The sequence below is a fragment of the Grampus griseus genome, assembly GCF_964374135.1.
Source record: "Grampus griseus genome assembly, chromosome: 11".
NCBI lineage: Eukaryota > Metazoa > Chordata > Mammalia > Artiodactyla > Delphinidae > Grampus > Grampus griseus.
In genome coordinates, this window is record NC_139005.1 from 65,352,764 (window position 1) to 65,376,239 (window position 23,476).

General features: G+C 36.0%; 1 protein-coding gene across 4 annotated transcripts in view; it reads left to right on the forward strand.

Moving 5' to 3' along the window:
* The window catches only part of ACSS3 (acyl-CoA synthetase short chain family member 3), a 144,006-nt gene that overhangs the window by 33,707 nt on the left and 86,823 nt on the right, over window positions 1-23,476 (forward strand). For 3 of the 4 annotated variants that reach the window (XR_014297403.1, XM_082665176.1, XM_082665175.1), the window contains exons 2-5: window positions 442-586; window positions 16,732-16,920; window positions 20,657-20,791; window positions 23,294-23,434. Coding sequence is in view for 3 of the 4 variants with exons in the window: in XM_082665176.1 (XP_082521302.1) it covers window positions 442-586; window positions 16,732-16,920; window positions 20,657-20,791; window positions 23,294-23,434 (610 nt within the window). In the remaining variant the exon portion in view is untranslated. The remainder of the gene's footprint in view (window positions 1-441; window positions 587-16,731; window positions 16,921-20,656; window positions 20,792-23,293; window positions 23,435-23,476) is intronic. The other variant, XM_082665177.1, reaches the window with a different exon arrangement.

The following is a 23,476-nucleotide window of genomic DNA, read 5'->3' on the forward strand; positions in this document are numbered from 1 at the left end:
CACATCTTTCAAAGAAGAATTGATTTTTCCAGTAAGTCTGTCTTTTTACAGCAGGTACCCAAACTTCAGTCATGCATCTACTATTTGCCCTCTCAGCTTAATGCATCTGTGCTGCACTTATATACAATTCATTTCATCCATGTAAAGTAGATTATTTTGGTGCTGTGTACTCTAGTTTCATCCTAAGCAATAAAATCCACAAAATTGTCACCTTGAAGTGCGAGGTATATTTTCTTCTTGTGCACATGAAAATAAATACATATTTATTAAAAGTGTCACTTCTGTACCATCTTAAATAGTTTACAGCCATCATTACCTGACATAACATGCATGGGGAAACACTTTTAAGGGCAGCTCTGCCAAACTAGGACTATAGAAACCTAGTTAAGTAACAATATATATTTTGAAGTCATTCACTTTTACTTTCCAATTATTTTTCAGGTTTGTGGAAGGGATGCTTAACATTTGTTACAATGCCATCGATCGTCATATTGAAAATGGTAAAGGAGATAAGATTGCTATCATTTATGACAGTCCTGTTACAAATACTAAAGCCACTATTACCTATAAAGAAGTCCTGGATCAGGTAATATTATAAACTTTCTGTACATGTTATTTGGAAATCATACAGAAATTATTTAAATAGCATACATTCTCATTGCATAACTTTAATTCATTGACATGTTACTGTACTTTTGGTGCACACTGGAAATAGAGGTGTGTTAATGCATTTAAAGTATTTTTATTTAATTATACTTTAATTATACTTTACAGTACGGGAAGATACTTATTTTAAAGGAAGAGGTTAACAAATCTCTAAGAACATGCTTATAATCTCTCTGGCCTTCGTTTTCCATCCACATTGCCATCACCTTTGCTTAGCTGTTCTCTTCAGCTCTTGTACTATTGAAGTAGTCTCCTAACCTACTAACTTCTCTACTACCAGGCTCGGCTCCTGTCAGACTGTCACGTAAAGTGACACTAGGATTTTCTTCCTAAGAAACAACATATTTCTCTACCCCACTTAAAAATCTTTTCTTTAAAAATTATCATTATTCAGAGAGCAAAATCGGGACTTCTGTGTTGTACAAGACACTTTGGAGTCTGATCACATCATCCCTCCAAGCTTCATTTCCCAACATTCTTGGCCATGAACGCAACCGTTTTTCAACCCATATTTCCTGCCACTCCCTCAGGCTTCCTGGCCCTTTAAAGCTCTTTGCACATACTCATTACTTTCCCTTATTTGCTCTTTCTTTAGTTTTTTTCCCATTTGGGTAGTTCTCAGATGGATCATGATATTGACAGATAAGTTATGAGATTTTTTTTTTCTTTTAATATTGGGGTAGAAATGGGATTGCGTAAGTAATTATAAAAGTATTTGGGTATTATGAATTGTGGGAGAGTTATTCTAGCTTCTGGGGGAGGGCATTTATTTATTTATGATTTGAAGGGAGGTAGAGTGGAGGGCAGGGTTTCTCAGCCTTGACACTATTGACATTTTAGGCCAGATAATTCTTTATTGTGGGGAGCTGTTATGTACACTGTAGGATTTTTAGCAGCATTCCTGGTCTCCCCGTTAGATGCACCCCTTCCCCAGTTGTGATAACCAAAAATGTCTACAAACATTGCTGAAATGTCCCTGGAGTGGCACAATCACCACTAGTTGAGAACTTCTGGTTGAGCAGAGTCTGTCATGCTAGGTTTTGGAGGCCTTTGCTTTTTTTTTTGTGGTACGCGGGCCTCTCACTGTTGTGGCCTTTCCCATTGCGGAGCACAGGCTCCGGACGTACAGGCCCAGCGTCCACGGCTCATGGGCCCAGCCGCTCCGCGGCATGTGGGATCCTCGCAGACCGGTGCACGAACCCACGTCCCCCGCATCGGCAGGCGGACTCTCAACCACGGCGCCACCAGGGAAGCCCAGACTTTGCTTTTTTAATGGAAGCTTTTTGAATCACATTCTCTTACTTTGCCTTTTTTTTTTTTTTTTAAGCCTCATTTAGAACTTTCATGCAATTTTTAGAGTATTCAGTCAACTCCCCCTGGCTCTCTGAAATAATATCCTTTTGCATCAGCAATATTTGTGTTTGGTTTTCTAAGAGATTTCAAGAAAGGCAACTGAGACAAAACAATTACTGCCCCAATCCTGAGTTGCTACAAACAATAAAGAGAGAAAAGGTGGTTTTGCACAGGCTAGGTATCAGCCTGGCTGCAGCAACAAATTCTACCTTCAGCTGATTTGAACATAAGAGGAATTTATGAAAAGTGAGGACTTAAGAACTAGGCTCAGAAAAATGGCACACCCCAAGGCAGAAGGGGCAGCAGTGAAAAGTTAAGAATCCACAAATTGTCTAGTAAGTAGACTTGCTGACCTGACTTCTAGATTGACAGAGTAGGTACATCTAGTTGGCCAAATTTAGGTTACATGCCCAAAGTCCTAGGCAGTTGGGAGGAACTGTCTTGTTGTCTTTTTATTTCTTAGTAGGAATGGGGCCCTGCCTCTCTCTAGAACTCATACTAGGGGAATTCCAATCTAATAAGAAGGGAGTTCAAATACTGGGCAACTGAATACAGAACAGAAGGAAATAATGCTGCAAATATACTGTTGGATATATTTCATTGGTCTGTAAGTGGGAACTGTGTATTTTCAGAATGAAGTGTACAGAGACAGAGCTCATGCTGGGGCTGAGGAGTTAAGGCATTCTGTTACCAAATGACCTTGTTTTTCATCTGAGGCTATGTTTTATTATGAGATAACAGAAATTTCCTGATAACCTGTTATATTCTGTTTTATTTTAGGTTTGCATTTTCAGCTTTTAGATAAAGTTTAGTCTATGTTTAAAAACTTAATTCTGTGATTTGGGCATATTGCCATAGTCTCATTTTATTAAGACTTAGGTTAATATTAAGATACTGGTTAATCTTAATTGCTATACTGATTAGGAAACTTATTTATACATTATAAATATATTATCTGTATCAGTATATTGAATTTGACACATGACCAAGCATCAAAGAAAAACTTTAGAAACATAAAATTGGAAGAGTTAAATAATGGTTATTTCTATTCGCATTTTCTGTTGTTTTCTTTTTAATCAATAAGTGTATATGATAAGTATACACACACATTTTGCTTAGAAGCCATTCTGCTAACTCATCTTGATTTTCTAATATTGAGTCTAGACTCTTAGACCCTTTTGAGATTTGTACTGGTTCATTGGTTTCAGTTTAGCCTGACATCAGAGTACTTAAAAGGCCTGTTTCTCTCACCTGCTGACAGCTTCTGATTCCCCAGGCTTTTCTTCTCTAAAGTACTAAAGGAAGGACTGTTAGGAAAGACGGAGGCATTGTGCTCCACTTTGATTACCTGTTCCTGGTTCTCTGTGGCTTTTATTTTATTAAGTAGAGAAGTTATTAAGTTCATGAATAGAACATTCAATAGTTCTACTTTCATTCAAAAAGTAAAAAAAAAAAAACTTTAATTCTTGTCTAAGAGAAATGATTATTTCCAATAATATCACTTGTCTCTTCCACACCGTAATTTTTTTTTACATTGGGAAATTTTAATTTTTTAATAGGATAAAAATCTTCTTTATTTAAATACATTGCCTGGCTGTGAAGGTTTATATCTTTCTGCATCCAAAGCTCTGCTTAAAACATTTACCTTACTTGGCCATTTTGGAAACCTGGAAGTCTGGTCTGTAGTAGTTTTTATTCTTACATTTGCTTAATGAATTTATTTATCATTCATTAGTAGGTTCTTATTAGATGAGTTGTCTTATCTTCAGGGTGGTTAAACTCTGACCTGTTTGAAAGTAAACTCAATAAAATCAGTAGGCAGTCTGCTTTGAATTTATTTTCTTGGATTGGAATGGTGATGGAGCCAAATTTATTTATTTATTCAAAACATACTTTTAGAAAACCTAATATATTTTTGGCACTTCTGTGGACACCATGTATTACAGTAGTGAAAGATAAGTCTTTATCTACAGGAAAATTGCATTCTAATTGGGGAGATATGTTATGAATAAAAAGATAATACAATATAAGTGAAAAGACAGCACGATATAAGGGAAGAAAAGTATAAGGCTAGAGAGTAACTTGGGCTGCCCTTTTATATAGATTTGTCAGAGAAAACTACGTATCATTGAGGAGATGCCCCAGTGACATAGACTCAAATAAAGGCTGGGAGAAACCATGTGAACATTTGGAGGAAATTATATCAGGCAAAGACTTGAAGTAAGAATAGACTTGGAGAGCCAGAAGGCTGGTGATGAGAGGAGAGTGGTTGAAAGTGAGGATGGGGGAGAATCTAGGAGTCAGGGCATGTAGGACCTCGCAGGCCACGGTAAAGACTATATTTTATTCTGAGTATGACAGGAAGCTCCATATTGTTAAAGGAATCACTTTGGCATCTCTGAAGAAGCAGAGAACATAGTGGGCAAGATTGGAAACCAGGAGATGACAAATGATCCAGGAAAGAAATGAATGGACACCACTTGGGCTTAAATCCCCTTAACAATAGCAACATGTGCTTGCATGTGGGCAGTTAAAGAATAGGATATGGTTTGTGCCATGGGATTCTGGAAGCTGTTCCACATATGTATCTTATCTTGGATCTCTGGTTTCATCTAATGGGTTTGCAAAAAGTCTCATTAAATCTATTATAGGGCAGCCACCTATAGATGCCCTGCGGCTCTCCATCTTTTGAGGTGCTTTTGTGTAATGCCCCAAGGGAAAGTTTCTGTATAGTTTTCAAGCAGAACCCTAGGAAAAGAAGACTATTAGTTAGAAGCGCTTTAGTTTTCTTTCTTTCTGTTATATATATATATAATTTTTTTTTTAATGAGAGTCCTTTTTTAAAAAATTTTATTTATTTTTGGCAGTGTTGGGTCTTCGTTGCTGCACACGAGCTTTCTCTAGTTGCGGCGAGCGGGGGCTACTCCTCATTGCGGTGCGCAGGCTTCTCATTGTGGTGGCTTCTCTTGTTGCAGAGCACGAGCTTTAGGCATGCGGGCTTCAGTAGTTGCAGCATACAGGCTTAGTAGTTGCGGCACATGGGCTTAGTTGCTCTGCCACATGTGGGATCTTCCTGGACCAGGAATCGAACCCGTGTCCCCTGCATTGGCAGGCGAATTCTTAACTACTGTGCCACCAGGGAAGTCCCTCTTTCGGTTATATTACACAAAAAACTATTTGGATAATTACCATCATTAAAAATTTGCCTAATAATTGAGATAATGTTAAACAAAAGCTTTAAAATTTTAGGTTAAAGGTTAAGCTGCTAAAACAAATGTGCCAAATAATATAGTGACTTAAAATTTTTAAAATGCATTTCTTGTCAGATGATGAGGTTCAGTTTGGCATGACCCAGATTAAATCTTACTGTACCTTCATCCCCTAGTTCCTTGTTTTCATCTGCATCATTGAAGCTGAGGCAAAGGCATATGTGTCCCAACTCTCGGGATGGTGGAAGAGGATGTAGAGGATCAGACATGCTGTGTTTTAAACCCATAACCAGAAATATCATAAATGACCTTCCTGTACATCTTATTTGGTGATCAGCTTCTAGGAAGGCTGGAAAATGTAGTGTAGCTGGATGGATTTTGATGGGCAATTAGGAGTTTGTTTTAGTTTTTGTTTTTTTTTTTTATCACAAATACTTTTCATTCCATAGACAAATACCAGATTTTATATGTAAATAATTGTAACTTGTTAATGTTATAATTGACATTTTATTTGATAATAAAAAATTTTTCAGGGAGGTAAATAATAGCTGAAAATAAAGTCTCATAGGTGGTGTGCTGGAGGTAGAGAAGGAAAACATCTTCAGTGATGTTTTCCTCAGCATATAGAATGCTAATTGTATTAGGCAGTGGGCTCAGAAAGATGAATGGTTCCTGCCCTCAAGTTCTTAGTTTGCCTGGTGAGAAAAACACAAAAGCAACTGTGTGTAATATAACAATAACATTTTTAGCACAGAGGAAAAAGGGACCAGTCTGGTCCCAGTAGCTGAGAGAAGCCTTTGACGTGGAAGTGATGCATTAATTGAGTCATGAAAGAAAGATAGAAATATGTGCCCCATACACAGGTGGCCTCCCTATAGGTGTCCCTGGTCTGCAGCAGATTTATCCAAGAGTTGGACCTGACATAGTTAATGATGAAGGTGTGCACTGTGAAGACAAAAAATGGTTGTCTTTGCTGGCCTAAATTAGGCCCACAAGATGAATTAAATGGGAAACCAAATAGAAAGATTGTTGAAGAATAAAGGAAGGAGACAGACAGTTACTAAAGTCAAGAAGGGGCAGAGGAGAAAAAGAAAAAAATATGTTCCTACGGGTGGAAGTGCAAGGAATTGGTAACAATTATTCGTTTTCTGTTGACAAGCACCTATACCTGTTGTATAGTCACCAACTTTAGGACAGCTGGGTACATCATCACCTTTCAGTTTCTGAGCTTTAGTAATAAATGTATGAAACTATGAAATTATTTGACCTGACATAATTTTCATAGCAAGCAGAGGATAAAGCTAATTAACATAAATTGAAGACACTGATTGTCTTAGTGATGCAAATAAAGATATGAGGATAGAATCATATTTCAAGTATATGAAGTGAAATATTTTCATATAAGACTTTTCAAAATCAATAAATATCTACACATGGGAAGTGATGCTGTTAACATTATTAATTCATTTGACAGTTTTATGCTAATATTTTTGCCATTTGTACTAGTTAAATAAGTGTTAGTAAATCAAAGCATATTGCATTCGGCAGAATTATTGTGAAGATTGGAGCTCTTGGGGAAATTGATTGTTCATTTTCTCATACCGTACTTGATTTAAGATCATTTTGTTTCTGTTATAAAGCTGAATTATGTTAGCGTTATCATATATAGTTTTTATGGGAAGTTTGATCTATTTATGGATATTTATGATACATTCTTGGCATGTGTGATGATCTATGTTGCTTTGTTTATTAGTTACTAGGGTATGCATTATATTTGTGAATTTTTCATTTTTTAAAGATATGTGTGCCTCCTTTTGATCTTAATGCTGTTGAGAACAGACCCAGCTATTGGAATGACCTCATGTCCTTGTACCACTCCTGGGATATTTAGCAACTTCTCAATATAAATTGAGCCAGTTATATATGTTGATTGACTTTTAGGATGTGTTGACCAACAGAACCATTAAAGGTTAACAGGAACACAGGCAAATACTGGGAAGTGTGGTTGGTGTACCCAGACTAGTTGTGCTGTTTTATGTACTGTTTGTAAAAATTCTGGGGGTGTTTGTTCAATTAAAGATTTGATTAAATAATCAGTGCAGAATTGTTCTAAATGATTCAAGGTTCCTGTTGACATCTCTTGCTTCTTTTATATTTGTCTTTCTTTATGAGAAGAAAAATCAAAGAAACCATTTTTCCCCCTCTCAAAATTGAGACATACAAACAGTTCATAAAGAAAAAACATTCTTACATACTTTTTGTATTGACTTAATTATTTTTAATGTGCAATTAAAACTAGGTTTTAATATCCTTTATTTATAGCTCAATACATATATAAAGCCATGTCTGATTTATAAACAGGATAAAAACAAATGTACAAAGTCAGTCAATCTCAAATTGACAGTATTAATTTCATATAGTGAATGATATTGAGCTAGAATGGAATGACTGACTGCAAGGTGCTTGTGGTTTGGGTGCTGTGGCCCTGGGTCCTTTGAGTTTGGCAACACATTCCCTATGATGCCTTAATTCTCTTGTCACATAGTAGTACTTGAACTTTCATAAAGCCTTTTATTATACAATTTTATTATAAAAAAACGTGATATCATTTGGCTTTTGATTAATATACATGAGATTATAAAAAACAAATACAAATAAATACAGTGAAATTGCATGAGTGCTCATATAATCCAGAATATGCTTTGCCTTATTTTTAAAAATTGTCATCAAAAGTAAAACACAAAATTAAAAAATTCTCATAGAAGACTCATGGACAACTGTGAAAATATCTCCACAGAGAATATCTCCCAGGTTGAGAAACACAACATTAAACAATTTATTAGACCAAGAGAAAGGAATCTGGTTTTAATTCACTTCCTGCTACTTAAAAAGGTATTCTCCATTAGCCTTTTAATGTGGTGTTTATAGCAGCCACACTGTAACTGTTTTAAAATATTAACTTTGTTTTACATTTTGCATGCTTATTACTATATATACAAATATGTAGAGCAATAATTATTATCATGGCTTTTATGTTCATTGAAGAATATAGCCATATCTAGATGACTTACGTAAATTTGTATTGAATTGAATGTTCTTTATTAATAAAACACAGTAGATTCTGTACCTTTTTAAACATAAATTTGGAAAAATGTATATTTTAACCACACTTTGTTAGATTTTTTTAGAATGTCTATGTAAAGATATGTGAGTGTAAAATTGTGAAAAATGACTTCTCTAGTAGTTGAAATTTGTTTCATTTCAGTCCAGGTGGGTTATATTTTAAAAAATGTAATAAAACTTGCTTCAGGACTTGGAATATTTTCTTTAGAAATGCTCTAGGAAACATACAGAAAGTAATCAACTTTGACTTCAGCTATGCTTTAAAAATTCATTTGAGAACTCTTTAATTGGAATTTGTATGATATTTCTCCATATATCTCTGAATGGTACTTTTCTGAGTGGTGCTTGGGTTCCAATGTAGCTACCAAACTGCTTAACACATAATATAGCTGAAATACAGTGCATTAGCAGTGACGAATAATAAAGTCAATATTCTTGCAATATTCATAATTCAAGGGATTAAGGGAGGGAAATAAAATGAATACAAATGAAAAATTATTGGAAATATTGGTGCTAGAGAAAAGCAGGTTCAATTAGAGGAAAGTGTAGAGATAGATAGAGACCAGTGAGTTAGTTTTGAGAGGGCTTTCTGAGCATTTTAAAGAGCTACAGAGGTTGATGTAGTAAATGGAGGGATCTGTGAGAAGGAGATTTACCTGAGGTGGGATAAGCTGAGGGATGGGGTGAACAGTGGAGGGAAAGGGGGACGTCGTAGATGTCCCAAGGACAAAAGGAGGACTTGGCAAGGATCAGCTGGAAACAGATGCATGAGGCAACCCTAGAGTTTGGCTTTTTTGGTGGATAGAAGGTGGGAAAAGGGTCAAGATCATATGTAACTTGGGGCTTATAATTTTCAGAGTGTCTGTTTTAAACCTCTGGTATACAATGCAGCAAAACCACATTTTCAGACAGTCTGCATTTTTAGACACAATATCATTTGAATATCGTAGTTTTAAATGGTTCTGACTGTGTGTAGTCACTACCTAAGTTCTTCTGTTTCTATCTCTCAGCTATCCTGGTTAGCTTTAACAACACAGCTCTCTTGCTAATATGCTCACCTGTCTTACCTGTTGTTGTTCTACCTCAACTCTGTGGTGGAACTCCAGACCTGGATCAACCCAATTCTTTATTTTAAAAAATTTGTTTTTATTTTGTCTACTGTGTTTCCTTTTTTTTTTAAACATCTTTATTGGAGTATAATTGCTTTAAATTGTTGTGTTAGTTGCTGCTGTATAACAAAGTCAATCAGCTATACATATACGTATGTCCCCATATCCCCTCCCTCTTGCATCTCCCTCCCACCCTCCCTACCCCACCCCTCTAGGTGGACACAAAGCACCGAGCTGATCTCCCTGTGCTATGCGGCTGCTTCCCACTAGCTATCTAGTTTACATTTTGGATCAACCCAGTCCTTTGTTATCTTCATTCCTGTATCTTAATATGTTGAATCCTGTTGGAGGAAAATTAACTCACTAAAAATACGGGTTTACTACAAATTCATGGTCCCTGGTATCCACTGGGGCTTCAGTGCTGTATTTTTTTCTCCTTTAGCATTCCCTTAATAAGTTTTGTCTTCTGCCCTCCAAAGGCCGTTTTTAAACTTTTGACCTTCCCATCTCCATGCCTCAAGCTTAACAGGGAACATTGATTCAAACCCAGGAACCAACTTCGTGAACAACATCACTTTCCAACCAGTTGCTAAAACCAAAAATCTGGGCCCATTTCATCCCTTCCTCCCATTATTCCCTGCATCCATCAATCATCAGTCCCTTTACAGTCTACATGAAGTATTTCTCAAATCGTATTATTTATTTTTATCCCCAGTGTCACAACCCTAGATCTTGCAATAATCATTGCATTGCAAGAATAAGGAAAATGCCTACTTCTGCAGAGGATTTAACACTTTTGAATTATTACACATTGAACTTAGGATAAATCTAAACTTAACAGAGCTTAACAAGGCTCTAAAAGATACAGTATACGACACTATACCTTTCCAGGCCATCTCACAACCTTCTTCACCCTGAATTCTTGCTCTATCCATTCTGAACTGCCTTTACTTTCTCAGACAAATTCCTGATCCAAATAGCAAATTCCATGAGGATTAGTAAAATCAGGAGGAAGTCATTATTACTCGACCATTAACGCCTAGAATGGAAAGATGTTAAAATGGGAAAAAGTGGAGGCAATAATTAATTATTTCTTTTCTATATAATTCCTTTCCTTTTTATTACACATTCTGTAGTCATGTCATGAATAAATGGTGGGCATCAATTACATTTTCTGTTCTTTTAGACCTTGGACTTCTCCTTGATGTAAGATTATTTTCTCTGTCAACAATGGCCTGAATGTTACATAGAGGTACTATTTTAAAATGAACAAAGTGTCCTTTATAAGATGTGATAAATTTTGATGATGTACTTGTAAATCACAACATATGAATATTAAACAAACGGAAGAACATATTCCTTATCAAGTCTATGAGCACATATGCATAGAGAAATGTAGGATTGAACTAATTTTCTGTGAAATATAGTCTGAAATCACATTAGTCTTGAAAGCTCACAGATTATTGAAATTGTGGTTAATTTGAGCCTGAACTAAATGGATTAAACAATCCTCCAGTTCATTCTGCTTGCAAATGTGCAGTGTTAAGATGATGAAATATTGATTGAAACCCACTTGTGAAGAAAATGGGAATGAGAAAAATGATTATTCTGTGTAATGATATTTATTCCTTCATTTGGAGAAAATTATTTGAAAGGAAATGTGTTAGTAAATGTTTTCTAGCTCACTGTCAGATAACTGTTTTGAAAATTAGATACTACTTTATACTTTTTTAAAATAGAATTCTGTTTTAAAATATGAAATATATTCTGTTTTAGATAGTAATAATACATTTTACTCTTGAATATAAATGGTATACTTTTATCTTTTGAGGAAAGATTTCTCTTCTTTTAATAACATCACATCACCTCCACTTTCCTGCTATTGAAAGGAATATCTCACAATTGAATGGACTTAATATAGCATCATATTTAAATGAGAATTATCTCAATTTCATCTCCAATAAATAGTCACTGTCTTAAAAAGTTACATTTCTGGAAGCTTCTTATGTTCGATGAAAATATTTTGCATCCCTGAAAGATTTCCTTTCAGAAAGATGGTTTTAGTATTATTTCAGATCTTAAGCAGCTTTAGTATAACTGATTCTTTTCACAGGTATTTATTTACCTGGATGCATGGCTGCTGCATGGCCAAAAGAAGAAACAATTCATTAGAGATAAAGTTTTACCTTTTCGGTGGCTCTCTCTGTGTGTTCAAGAAAAACCAAAAACGTGTGTATGATGTCTGTGTATGTACAAAATGTGTGATTAACTTATATGTTTAAAAGTAAAATGCAGGTATTTTAGGTGATTATCTCTTTCTGTGGGCAATTCTATATATTCTGAAGAACAGGTCATTCATCCCCAATTTTAGTAAACTGTTTCCTCAGATATTATAATTGATTTTTAAAGTAGTTACATTTTCTGATATTGATTCGACCAGGGTTTGCAGAGTAATATCATCGCCGCTGAAAAGCATGCTTTCTCTTGTCTTCTCTTCCATGTAATTTTCTTTGACATGGCCCTGAGGTTGCCTCTGATTGTTGTTTTTACTGTGATTTGGACACCAACGCTGTCTTTGTCATACAAACCTGATTTTCTTTAGATGGACACACTGGCAGTTTGTGAAGCAAGTGCTAATTTACTCTATAGAACATAGTCTTTGATCAGTTTTGACTAATGTTTATTTTTGTGTCATGGACTTTTGGTCATGAAATTCTGCTAAGTCGCAGACCGCTTTTTTTCCAATATGGTTTATTACAGGATATTGAGTATAGTTCCCTGTGCTATACGATAGGACCTTGTTGTTTAAACATCCTATATATAATAGTTTGTATCTGCTAGTCCCAAACTCCCCATCCATCCCTCCCCCGCCTCCCCCCACGGTCTGTTTTCTTTGTCTGTGAGTCTGTTTCCGTTTCATAGATAGGTTCATTTATGTCATATTGTAGATTCCACATATAAGTGACATCATATGGTATTTGTCTTTCTTCACAGACTGCTTTGGAATGAAGATTTTCCAGAATGAGTACATAAAAATTTTACTGAAGTTTTTTTCATTATTTATGCTTACATGTTTTTACTTTACCATTCTAAAATTTAAAGTTTTTATTTGCATCTAAACCAAATATATGTGTGTTATATATAAACCAAATATATGTGTATACCATTTTATATTACATAAATATTTGTTGCATTTTCTTATTTTATCATTACTATTTATGTATGATATTTTTTCCTGGACTGTGAATTTCTTTGCCTTAAGGAACATATCTTCCTCATTTTTGCACCTGCCGACTTGACCTCAGTATAGGACACATAGCAGATACTATATAACTTGAATCAATGGCAGGATACTTAGATATTAAAATAACTTTAAATTAGTACCAAAATAATAATTAGTTCATGTAATAAATAACTAGTGGGAAAAAGCAAACACTGTTGTTCTAAATGAATATGTATATATACATTTGTTTCATTTCTTCAGGCTTCGTCCCCAGCTCAGTTATCCTCATGTTAGAGGAGTATCATGGCCTGACCATGATTGTATGGGTTATGTATTGCGCTTGATGTCAGAAAGAAAACCAATTTTAGTGATTTGTGCCTGTGTAAGACTATTAAATAGTTGATAAATTAAAATCGTTCTAAGAAGGTGCAAAGATTAATATGGATTGGGTGAGTGGCACATGATTTAATTTTTTCTTCAGTTGAAAAACTGTAGGTTATATGAAATACATGTTAAAATTTTTTCCTTTTGGATAATAATAAAAATTATAAATCTACACTCAGACACCTATGGTAGAATAAGAATATAACGTTGAATAAAAATAATATCTACCGTTTGATAATTTTCCATCAAAAAGCCAATGAAAACAAGGTGAACCCTGAAATAGCAATAATCAGATTGTCCTTTGTGTTGGTTTCATAGAACTTTATTTGAGTGATTATGAACTCTTAGGTGACTGAGATTTCTAGATATTTCCTCTAATTGCTCGCTGTTGCTTACACTTATCTTCAAAATGATTACTTTTGCATCTGAGTAAGACTATTAAGTATTCTGTTCTGGGGTTTCCAAATTAACCAACGTGAGGTATAATATATTTTTTTAATAAATTTATTAATTTTTATTTTTGGCTGCATTGGGTCTTTGTTGCTGCATGCGGGCTTTCTCTAGTTGCGGCGAGCAGGGGCTACTCTTTGTTGTGGTGTGTGGGCTTCTCATTGCAGTGGCTTCTATTGTTGCGGAGCACAGGGTCTAGGCGCACGGGCTTCAGTAGTTGTGGCATGTGGGCTCAGTAGTTGTGGCTCGTGGGCTCTAGAGCGCAATCTCAGTAGTTGTGGTGCACACGCTTAGTTGCTCCGCGGCATGTGGAATCTTCCCGGACCAGGGCTTGAACCCATGTCCCTGCATTGGCAGGCGGATTTTTAACCTCTGCACCACCAGGGAAGTCCCAACACTAGATATAATATTAATGAGGAATATTTTTTAATGAAACATTCTCAAATATTTTCATATTAAATCAATCCCATCTTTTGCTATGAGCTAAAATTTCATTTTTCATTAGCTTATTTGTTAGAAGTCTTACCTGAAACATATTTACCCATTCATTTTCATATTTATAAAAATAAATATATATATTTTAAAATTTAGAAGTAACAATGGAAAATTTTACTGGAGTGACATTTAGCACCAGAAACTACTAAAAAAGATATTTTTCTCTATTGCTCATATAAAACTTTTGTCTTCAGAGCAACTTTGGTGTGGTTAGTATCGTATCTAAACATTGAGGAGTAGCTCCAAGAAGGGAGGTTAGCAAGGCCAAATGGGCACCATCTATTGGTGATATAGACACAGTACAGCTTAATTTGACTGAAGATTGTCTTCAAGGCAGTGGTTAACAGCTCAGATGCCTGCAGGAACCAGGCAGATAATATAAGTGGGAGACATGGATGAGAGAAAAATCAATTATCTGTATATATCACATCTCTATGGTTATGGAACTATGGTGTAAGCACATGACAAAATAAACAGGATGTAGGAGAATATATTTTAAACCCAGAAGGAAAGAAAAATGCAAGCTCTGTTATAAATAGCCCTAGGGAATAGCAACTTCATGGCAAACCCAGCAGCTGATCATGGGGTTCAGTTGATTGTTGTCATTCAAGAACACAGACCCACTGTGGCTAGACCTTCCAGTTTTTCAAAAGAACCTGGAAATCTGAATTTGCATATGAAACCTTCTAAGTTTAATATGTTGGCTCATTTCTTTTTCTTTTAGGTGTGACATGACCCCACCTTAAATACATCTTGGGGCTACATTTAGCCATTGTGAGATCCTTCTTTTAAAGAAAGTCTTGAATTTATTGATTTCATTTCTTTCAGAGGACAGAAAAATTTTGGACATCTTCCAGCAACGTTGTGAAGTAAGACAGGATTATAAAGTTACTGAATCATTGCTAGATTGGGTTTTGGTTGAAAATTCTTTTTATTCAGCACTATTTAAGATGCCAAGGCTATAGCTGTAAATAGGACAAACTCTTCTCGTTGGTCTCTCCCAGTGCTGTACCTTAAACAGGATACCCAGTAATGCGATCCCAGAGCATGGCCACTTTCTGCAGGGTTTACACTGAGATATTTGGATATGACGTTCAGTGTTTGTCTTGGTTCTTGAGCTCCATATAATAGAATTTAAGTTCACGATTGATATTACTTTGATTTATCTTTCTTGTAACTTTCTACTGGGCAACTTGGGGCTCTTCAAAAATTGCACTAAATTAGAGTTTGCAATATAGGGCAGGATAAAACACTGAGAGAGTTGTTTGTTACTGTCTGTCTTTCCCCAGAGCCCTTAACCTTGACCACATCTTTCCCCATCTGCACAGAGGAAGGGAATAGAGAGAAAAAGGAAGAATGATCAGGATTCAGAATCCTTTGAACTTGTTCAAAAAGTAGGAGAGGCAGAGTGAAAGGAAAGGAACCTCAAATAGCAGTGTGGCCTAATTCCTTCTCTCAGGCCTCCTCTGTTTACTAGCTTGAACAGTCACATTCAAAGCCAAGCCATAGTCCTTCCATTTGCCCGGTGGATCCCTACTGACCCTTTAGCTCTCTGACCTGATCTATGACCACTTTCTCACTTGCTCTTTCTGTTTCAGCTCCCCTGGTCTCCTCTACGTTCCTCAGTCACATCACCTATGATCCCCCTTACGTCACTGTACTGGTGCCCTTTCTGCCTGAAATAGTATGCTCACAGATATCCACTTAGTCTCAACCTCTTATGTGTCATTGCTAAAATGTCACTTTCTTAGGTCTGTCTTTTTTTGGAGGGGGCTGTGCTGCGGCATGCGGGATCTTAGTTCCCCAACCAGGGATTGAATCCATGCCCCCTGCAGTGGACGTCATTGTGGAGTCTTAACCACTGGACCACCAGGGAGTCCCTTTTGGGACTATTCTGATCGTCCCATTGAGAATTACATCCCCTGCACTCCCAATCCCCTCTATTTTGCTCTATTCCCCCATCAAATAGCACTCAATACCTTTTAACATAATACATAATTATTACATTTATTGCATATCCTCTACTAAAACATAAGTACTCTGATAGAGATCTTTGTCTTGTTTGTTTACTGATGTATCGGAACACAGGGTGTGTGATGTATAGGAACTCAATATATATTTTTTAAATAAAAGAATGTTGAACTTCTTAGATCCTCACTTAGATCTGGCATACTTCCTACAGCTACTTGTAATTGCCCATGAAAAGGTTTCTTGCAACAGATTTTATCATGTGTAAGCTTTTGATCTTAACTGTTTCCTTCAACAGTTAACCCAACATATAACTAAATTTGTAATTATTTTATTTTTCTGCTCACTTGACAGATTCTCCCTTTAGCATAAAAGCTCCACAGGGACAAGTCTTTGTCTTTGTTTTTCAGTGTTGTGTTCCCAACCCTAAACACAATGTCTGGCGCATGATAGTTTCTTAGTAAAAATGTTGTTGAATGAGTAATTAAGCAAATTTAAGCCATGAAATTCATATGGGATAATAATAGTAAGTTGGTTTGTAGTCAGTTATTATAATCCAGATGTCTGTTATTATTGTCACCATCTAAACTCTTACCACCATCATCAAATATGTATTTCTCAGACTTCTATAATCCACTACAGGCGGGGGGGTTGGGGGTGCAGTGATCATCTTCTTGCATTACTGTCGTAACTGAGAAGTTCAGTGAATTACCACAGAGAACACGTTGCTGATCTGATGATGTTGTTATAGGTCTCTAAGCTGGCTGGTGTTTTGGTCAAGCATGATGTCAAGAAGGGTGACACCGTGGTTATCTACATGCCCATGATCCCCCAGGCGATATACACCATGCTAGCGTGTGCTAGGATAGGAGCCATCCATAGTCTCATATTTGGGGGATTTGCATCCAGAGAACTCAGCAGTCGCATTGATCATGCAAAGGTAAGTGCTTTATTTGGAGGAATCAAGTTGTAGCTGCATATAGTACAGCTGTATTTAGCTGTGGAGGAACCATCGAAGAGTGATCTGTACTTATCAGATCCTCCTATCAACTGAGGTAAAGTTTACTTTTTATTTGGCATACACTATTAACCAAAATTTTATTTTCGAGTCAGTCCTATGTGGTAGACATCTTTCTAGATACTGTGAAGAATATAACATATAAGGTGCAAGCCTTTCAAGTTAACTTGTCATATATTTGTGTAAGACATTTAAGAAAAATAATAACTAATTTACTCATTCCACATGTATTTATTAAGCTTCCACGCTATGCCTGATACTGTCCTTGGAACTGGTTAAGAAATGATACTTATCAAATGGATGGGACACATGACTAGTTTTATAATCTATATATTTCCAGGAATGGTGATATAGCACAGTGGTTAAGAGGGTGTGTTAGGGACAGGTGAAGTAACACGTTTAGGTGGGGTACTAAGATCACAAACTTGAAAGGCTGTTGTGAAATATCGTTGAGATACTGAGTTTAAAGCACTAACACAGTGCCTGGCATATAATACTCATTTATAAAAAACAGGTTAGCTGTTATGATTCTATGAATTTAGAGCAGGAATCAGCAAACTTTTTTCTGTAAGTTACCAGATAGTAAATATTTTAGGCATTTCGGGTTACATGGTTTCTGTTGCAACTACTCAGCTGTGCTGTTGTAGCACAAAAACAGCCTTAGACACTGCAGGAACTAAGGGCAAAGCAGTGTTCCAACAACACTTTACAGAATGTAATTTGGGCAGAGTTTGGCTCTGAATCATAGTTTGCAGATCCCTGATTTAGAGGCAGGAATGATATCTTTTAGTTGGGGTGGCTGAAGGCAGCTTCCTGAAGGAGGTGAGATTTGAGTTACATCTTGGCTAAGATTCAGCTAGTTGAAGAGAATGACAGTGGGATCCAAAAGGCTAGAAAAAGAATAAGAGTCTAGCATGGGAGGCAGGAAAGGGTAAAAATTCATTTAAAGGACAGCAAATAGACCAATGTGATTGGAGAGGGAGAGAAGGTGAGCTTGAAAAGGCAGTTATTGTCTGAATTGCATCCTGTAGACGCTGACCGGTCAAATTTTTGAGCAGGTGACTGTCATGTTTTAAGCAATGTTAAGAGGAGGTAAGTCTTGCAATATGATGTGAGTGGGAGAGAGGATAGAACGAGAACCTTTGGTAGGTGGTCTCTTTGTGAATCAGTGGCTAGTGGGCAATGTGCAGGAGAGGAACAGCAGTGGGAAGATTAAAGAAGGAAGGTCATTATGGGAGTAGGAGATCACTGACCTTTATAGAGTTTTATAAGGCCAGGATGAGAAACATTCTTAACAAAAAAAGGGAACTAATATATATTGAGGGTCCCCAGAGTACTAGGCATGAGGTGAGGTTTTACATATCTGACTTCATCTGGTAATAGATCAGTTATTAGAACTAGGAAGCTGGTTTGCACACTAACTGGCTGGATTCTCTTTTCTCTATCTTTTTAAAAACATGTTGAGTTAGTGCTTATGAAGGGAAATCTATGGGGAAATATCAGTCACTGATCTGCAAATCAGTGGGCGGTTGGAGACTTCCCTGAGGAAGCTATAGACTCTGGCTTTTCAGCTACAGAAATCTTAAACACCATTTGGGGAAAGGTATGAGATATATTGTTTCTTTTTTAAAAGATTTTATACGATGTGGGAAAATTTATATCTATATCTATATATATAATAAGAATTTATAAAACTCATGCTGTATCACTGGAGGAGTTTTCATCCATAAGACACACACACATAGACACCTCCCCCACCCCCAAACTTGTTAAGGAGTTTAGGCAGTAAGTGCATATTCTTATGGGCGGGACCATTGAGCAAGTCAAATTAATGGCGAGGAGATGGAGGTAGAGATACATACCGTAGATATTTGGATGATAATTGAAACCAGGGATGATTTTGATGTCGTAATTTTCAACTAATTAGGCCGAAGAAAAAGTTTTATTTTAACAGATGAAGATGGGAAGAATGTAGTCCACTTGAGATGGAATAAAACCTCCAATAAAAGGTTCTTAATAGAAATGTGAAAGGGATTGTTTTCTAGAGGAAGAATCTAATTTTGACTTTAAATTATTCAATAATTATTTATAATATTAATATTATAAATATAAATTATTTATAAATTATTAATATAAATTATCAACAATTATTAAATTATTCAACTTTTGATATATTCTATATATGTTTTTAATTTGATGTGTAACTTTCATTTATTCAGAATTTAAAATTCTAATCTTAGGGAATGTTATCTGGAGTTATTTTTGTACATATTTCAGATATTAAAATGTGAATTATATTCAAATGTCTGACCTTTAAAAAAGGATACAAGATTTACTCTTTCATTTCTTTCCTTTTAAAAGGCAGCTTGAAATAGTGGAAAGAGGAAGATTCTGAAATCAGTCAGTACTGGCCCTCTTTCTGATTCTAACACTTCTAACCTGGAGCAAGCTATGCAACTGCACTGAGCCTCAGCTCCATGAATATTAAATGACATTAAAAACCAGAAAGTGCTATATATGCATATATTTGACATTATATAAACCTTCCCTAGATGAAATGTATTGTAACCAGAAATCAAAATTCAGGAATAGGTGCACTATGTTGGACTGATTATCTTTCTCCTGAGTAATTTATTATCTGTTTCCTTTGCTTTGGATTTCTTCGTGAAGAAACAGTGTACTTAAAAGAATAAAGATATGTTTGTTTTGCAGATTAACGAGAATTTTGGTTCAGTGCCACAAATATTTGTTGAGAGCTTATGGTATGGCAAACATTGTAACAGGCATAGGAGACAGGGAGGTAACAGGGTCTAAATTTGGCCTGGGAGAGCTTCCTGTGCAGAGGTGGGGACAAAGGAACACTTTGACTATAGTTGGATATCTGAGGCCTGCTCAGAATCTACCAGGGAAGGAAGATTGATCCTAAGCCTTTTAGCTACACCTCTGCATATCTTGAAGCATGACTAGCAAGTTGTCAGGTAAAGAAGAGTGCCAAGTGTGTCTTAATGACGGGGGCATGTTCAGGTTTTGTGGGGCTTGAAACTTAAATGAGGGCCCTTTTAAGAAAAATATGACAAAATGACAATATAAAATTTGGTGAAAAAGAGTATGTATTTGGAATGAGAAAAGAATCATAAAATAATTATTGGAGACTCAGGTCTCTTCCTTCTGAGTTCTCTCTAGGTGTTCAAGCAGAGATGCTTACATAAAAAACCTTAGAAATGCTTCCTAATAGCAGTCAGGCTGGGTCTTCCCCCGCTAAGAAATGCTACAACTTCAGCAACAACCAGCTGTTATGCAGGCCTCTGCAAGTGAGGGGGCCCTAGGCTTCCGTTTCACTGGTTCATGGCAAATTTACATCTACCTGATTTAATGAATTCTTTCGAAAGTATTTTTTAAAAGCTCATGTTTATTAGCCAGAAGCATCATTAAGTGTGGAATTCTGAACAGGTAAGTGAGATTTATGTGGAAGTGGTTAGGGCTATAACATTTAAAAATAGCTTATTGGTTTTCAGGCCTTTTATTTAATAGAGAACAGAATCATTCAAACGTTTCTTAAGAAATATTAAATTGTCAGCCTGCATCTGAAATATTGTGGTTACCTTAATCAGGATGGTTAAGCTTTCTCATGTATTTATTTACTTATTTTTCATTGTAGCCCAAGGTCGTTGTTACAGCATCATTTGGCATTGAACCTGGAAGGAAGGTAGAATACATACCACTTCTAGAAGAAGCTCTGAGAATAGGACAACACAAGCCAGATAAAGTTCTCATTTATAATCGTCCAAATATGGTAATCTGAATATTGAATTTGGTCCTTGCTTATGGTGATGTGCTAAGGATGACTCTTTTTGACCATTTGAAAGGAACACTTGATCTATAAACTGTTGAATATACAATACTTCAGGAATGTCACTATTTTTGGCAAAAAAGAATGATATTTTCTGTCATTATAAAAAATGAGCTTAAAACAAAAAGAGTGGAACATAGGAGTATCTGTAATATTAATGAATTAGAATGAATGTATAGTCTATTGTGGTGTCCTTTATTAATTTACATTATAACTATAATAATAATACAGTTGACCCAATGCGGGGGTTAGGGACGGTGGCCCACTGGGCAGTTGAAAATCTGCTTATAACTTTTGACTCCCCCATAAACTTACCTAATAGCCTATTGTTGACTGGAAGCCTTACCAATAACATAACCAGTTGATTAGCACGTTATATGTATTATATACTATATTCTCTTACAATAAAGTAAGCTAGAGAAAAGAAAATGCTATTAAAAAAATCATAAGGAAGAGAAAGTAGATTTATAACTATATTTACTCATACCATAAGTTTATGTCATCTGTTTACAAGCTGAATTGTCTATCAGTACCTGCATCAATATTGGCTTATATGATACAAAACACTGTAGATGTTCTATGTATTACAACACTAAACATCAAAAATGAAAAGATAATGTGAAAAAGAAATTCACAGAAAAGATAATGTGAAAAAGAAATATTTAGGTGTAATGATTCATGCATTGATAAAGAAGAAGCAGCAATATGATTGCTTCATGGTAGCCCAGCCTACACACTAATGAGTGAATAATTATACAGTTTTTATGGCATATGGCATTACAGTAATATTCATACTACAGTATTAGTGGTGGTAAACTTACTTTCACTGAGGAACTTACTTTCACAAGTCTTGCCTTGTGCCTACTAACAAGTTCGCCAACTGTAAACTTCCTGATGTGTCATCTTGAGCTTAGTCAACATTTCATAAAATAACTAGATATGTACTGGATCATAACTAGAATTAAATAGCTATAACTCCCCACTAGAGTAATTTTTCCATAAGCCACTTCTTTTTTCTTCATCTATCTGGCTTATTTCATTGGCACCATTTTTAAAGAGGTCTGTCTAACTTAAGATTTGTCTGTCTAATTCATGGCTCTATTATTATAAAGTTTATAACACTAGAGCTTGGTTCTAGGAACATAAAAGAAAACAAACATTTCTACCATATTAGTCAATAACGTAGATGGAGGAAAACTTGGATAGCTTTTTGTGTATGTCTCATACTCTCATTAACTTCAAAACTGATTTTTGTTCTTGAAAAAGCAGAAGTAGATTACTCCTCCACCCCTGAAAGTTATTTAATATTCTCTCATTTGGAAAAATGGCCGCAGTATTACTCTTAAATGGCCCTGTATAAAGAGAAATTTTATTGGGTTAGTTGAGATTTCATTGTGAAGACAGTAGTTCCAAAGTAAAAGAAATAAGTTGTGAAAAATAGAAATTAGGTCCATCCACGTCTCTACAAATGACCCAATTTCTTTCCTTTTTATGTCTGAGTAATATTCCATTGTATATATGTACCACATCTTCTTTATCCATTCATCTGTCAATGGACATTTAGGTTGCTTCCATGTCCTGGCTATTGTAAATAGTGCTTCAGTGAATATTGGGGTGCATGGATGGACCTAAAGTCTGTCATACAGAGTAAGTCAGAAAGAGAAAAATATTGTATATCAACACATATATGTGCAATCTAGAAAAATGGTACAGATGAACCTATTTGCAGGGCAGGAATAGAGACACAGAGGTAGAGAATGGACATGTGGACACGGGGCGGGGGAAGGGGGAGTGAGATGAATTGGGAGATTGGGAATGACATATATACACTAACATGTATAAAACAGATAGCTAGTGAGAACCTGCTGTATAGTGCAGGGAGCTCAGCTTGGTGCTCTGTGGTGACCTAGATGGGTGGGATGGGGGGATGGATTGGAGGGAGGTCCAAGAGGGAGGGGATATATATATACATATAGCTGAGTCACTTCTTTGTACAGCAGAAACTAACACAACATTGTAAAGCAACTATACCCCAATTAAGAAAAATAAAGTGTGTGTTTCAGGTCAAAAAGAAAATAGAAGTTAGCTTATAAAGGTGTTAGTGTACATGCATTTATAGAAGCATGAACCTCTGTTAGTTAAGCTCTGACTGTTGATGAAATCATGCCTGCATCATATTGAATTTCTTAAGGATATCTCTAGGTTTGAATAAAACATTTTCTGTTGTAAGTTTAGTTGAAGCCAACATCAAACTGTTGGATTTTGTTATGAACATTTATCTTAACTCGTGACCCTGAAATACTGAGTCATAAATCTGATATTTAGTGCTCTATAGGCCTGGATTTCAGTCAGATGCTCAGACTAATGTAGATTTAGCTACTCTCCAGTGTTCTCCTGATATAATCTCCTTTGTTCAGTGCATATTCCTATATTTTTGCTTTGTAGGAGCCGGTTCCTTTGGCGCCAGGTCGTGACCTTGATTGGGATGAAGAGATGGCAAAAGCACAGTCACATGACTGTGTTCCTGTCCTTTCCGAACATCCGCTGTATATTCTTTACACATCTGGAACAACGGGGTTGCCAAAGGTATGCACTATCTTAGGGATAGTGGCAAATTGTTTTGCACTG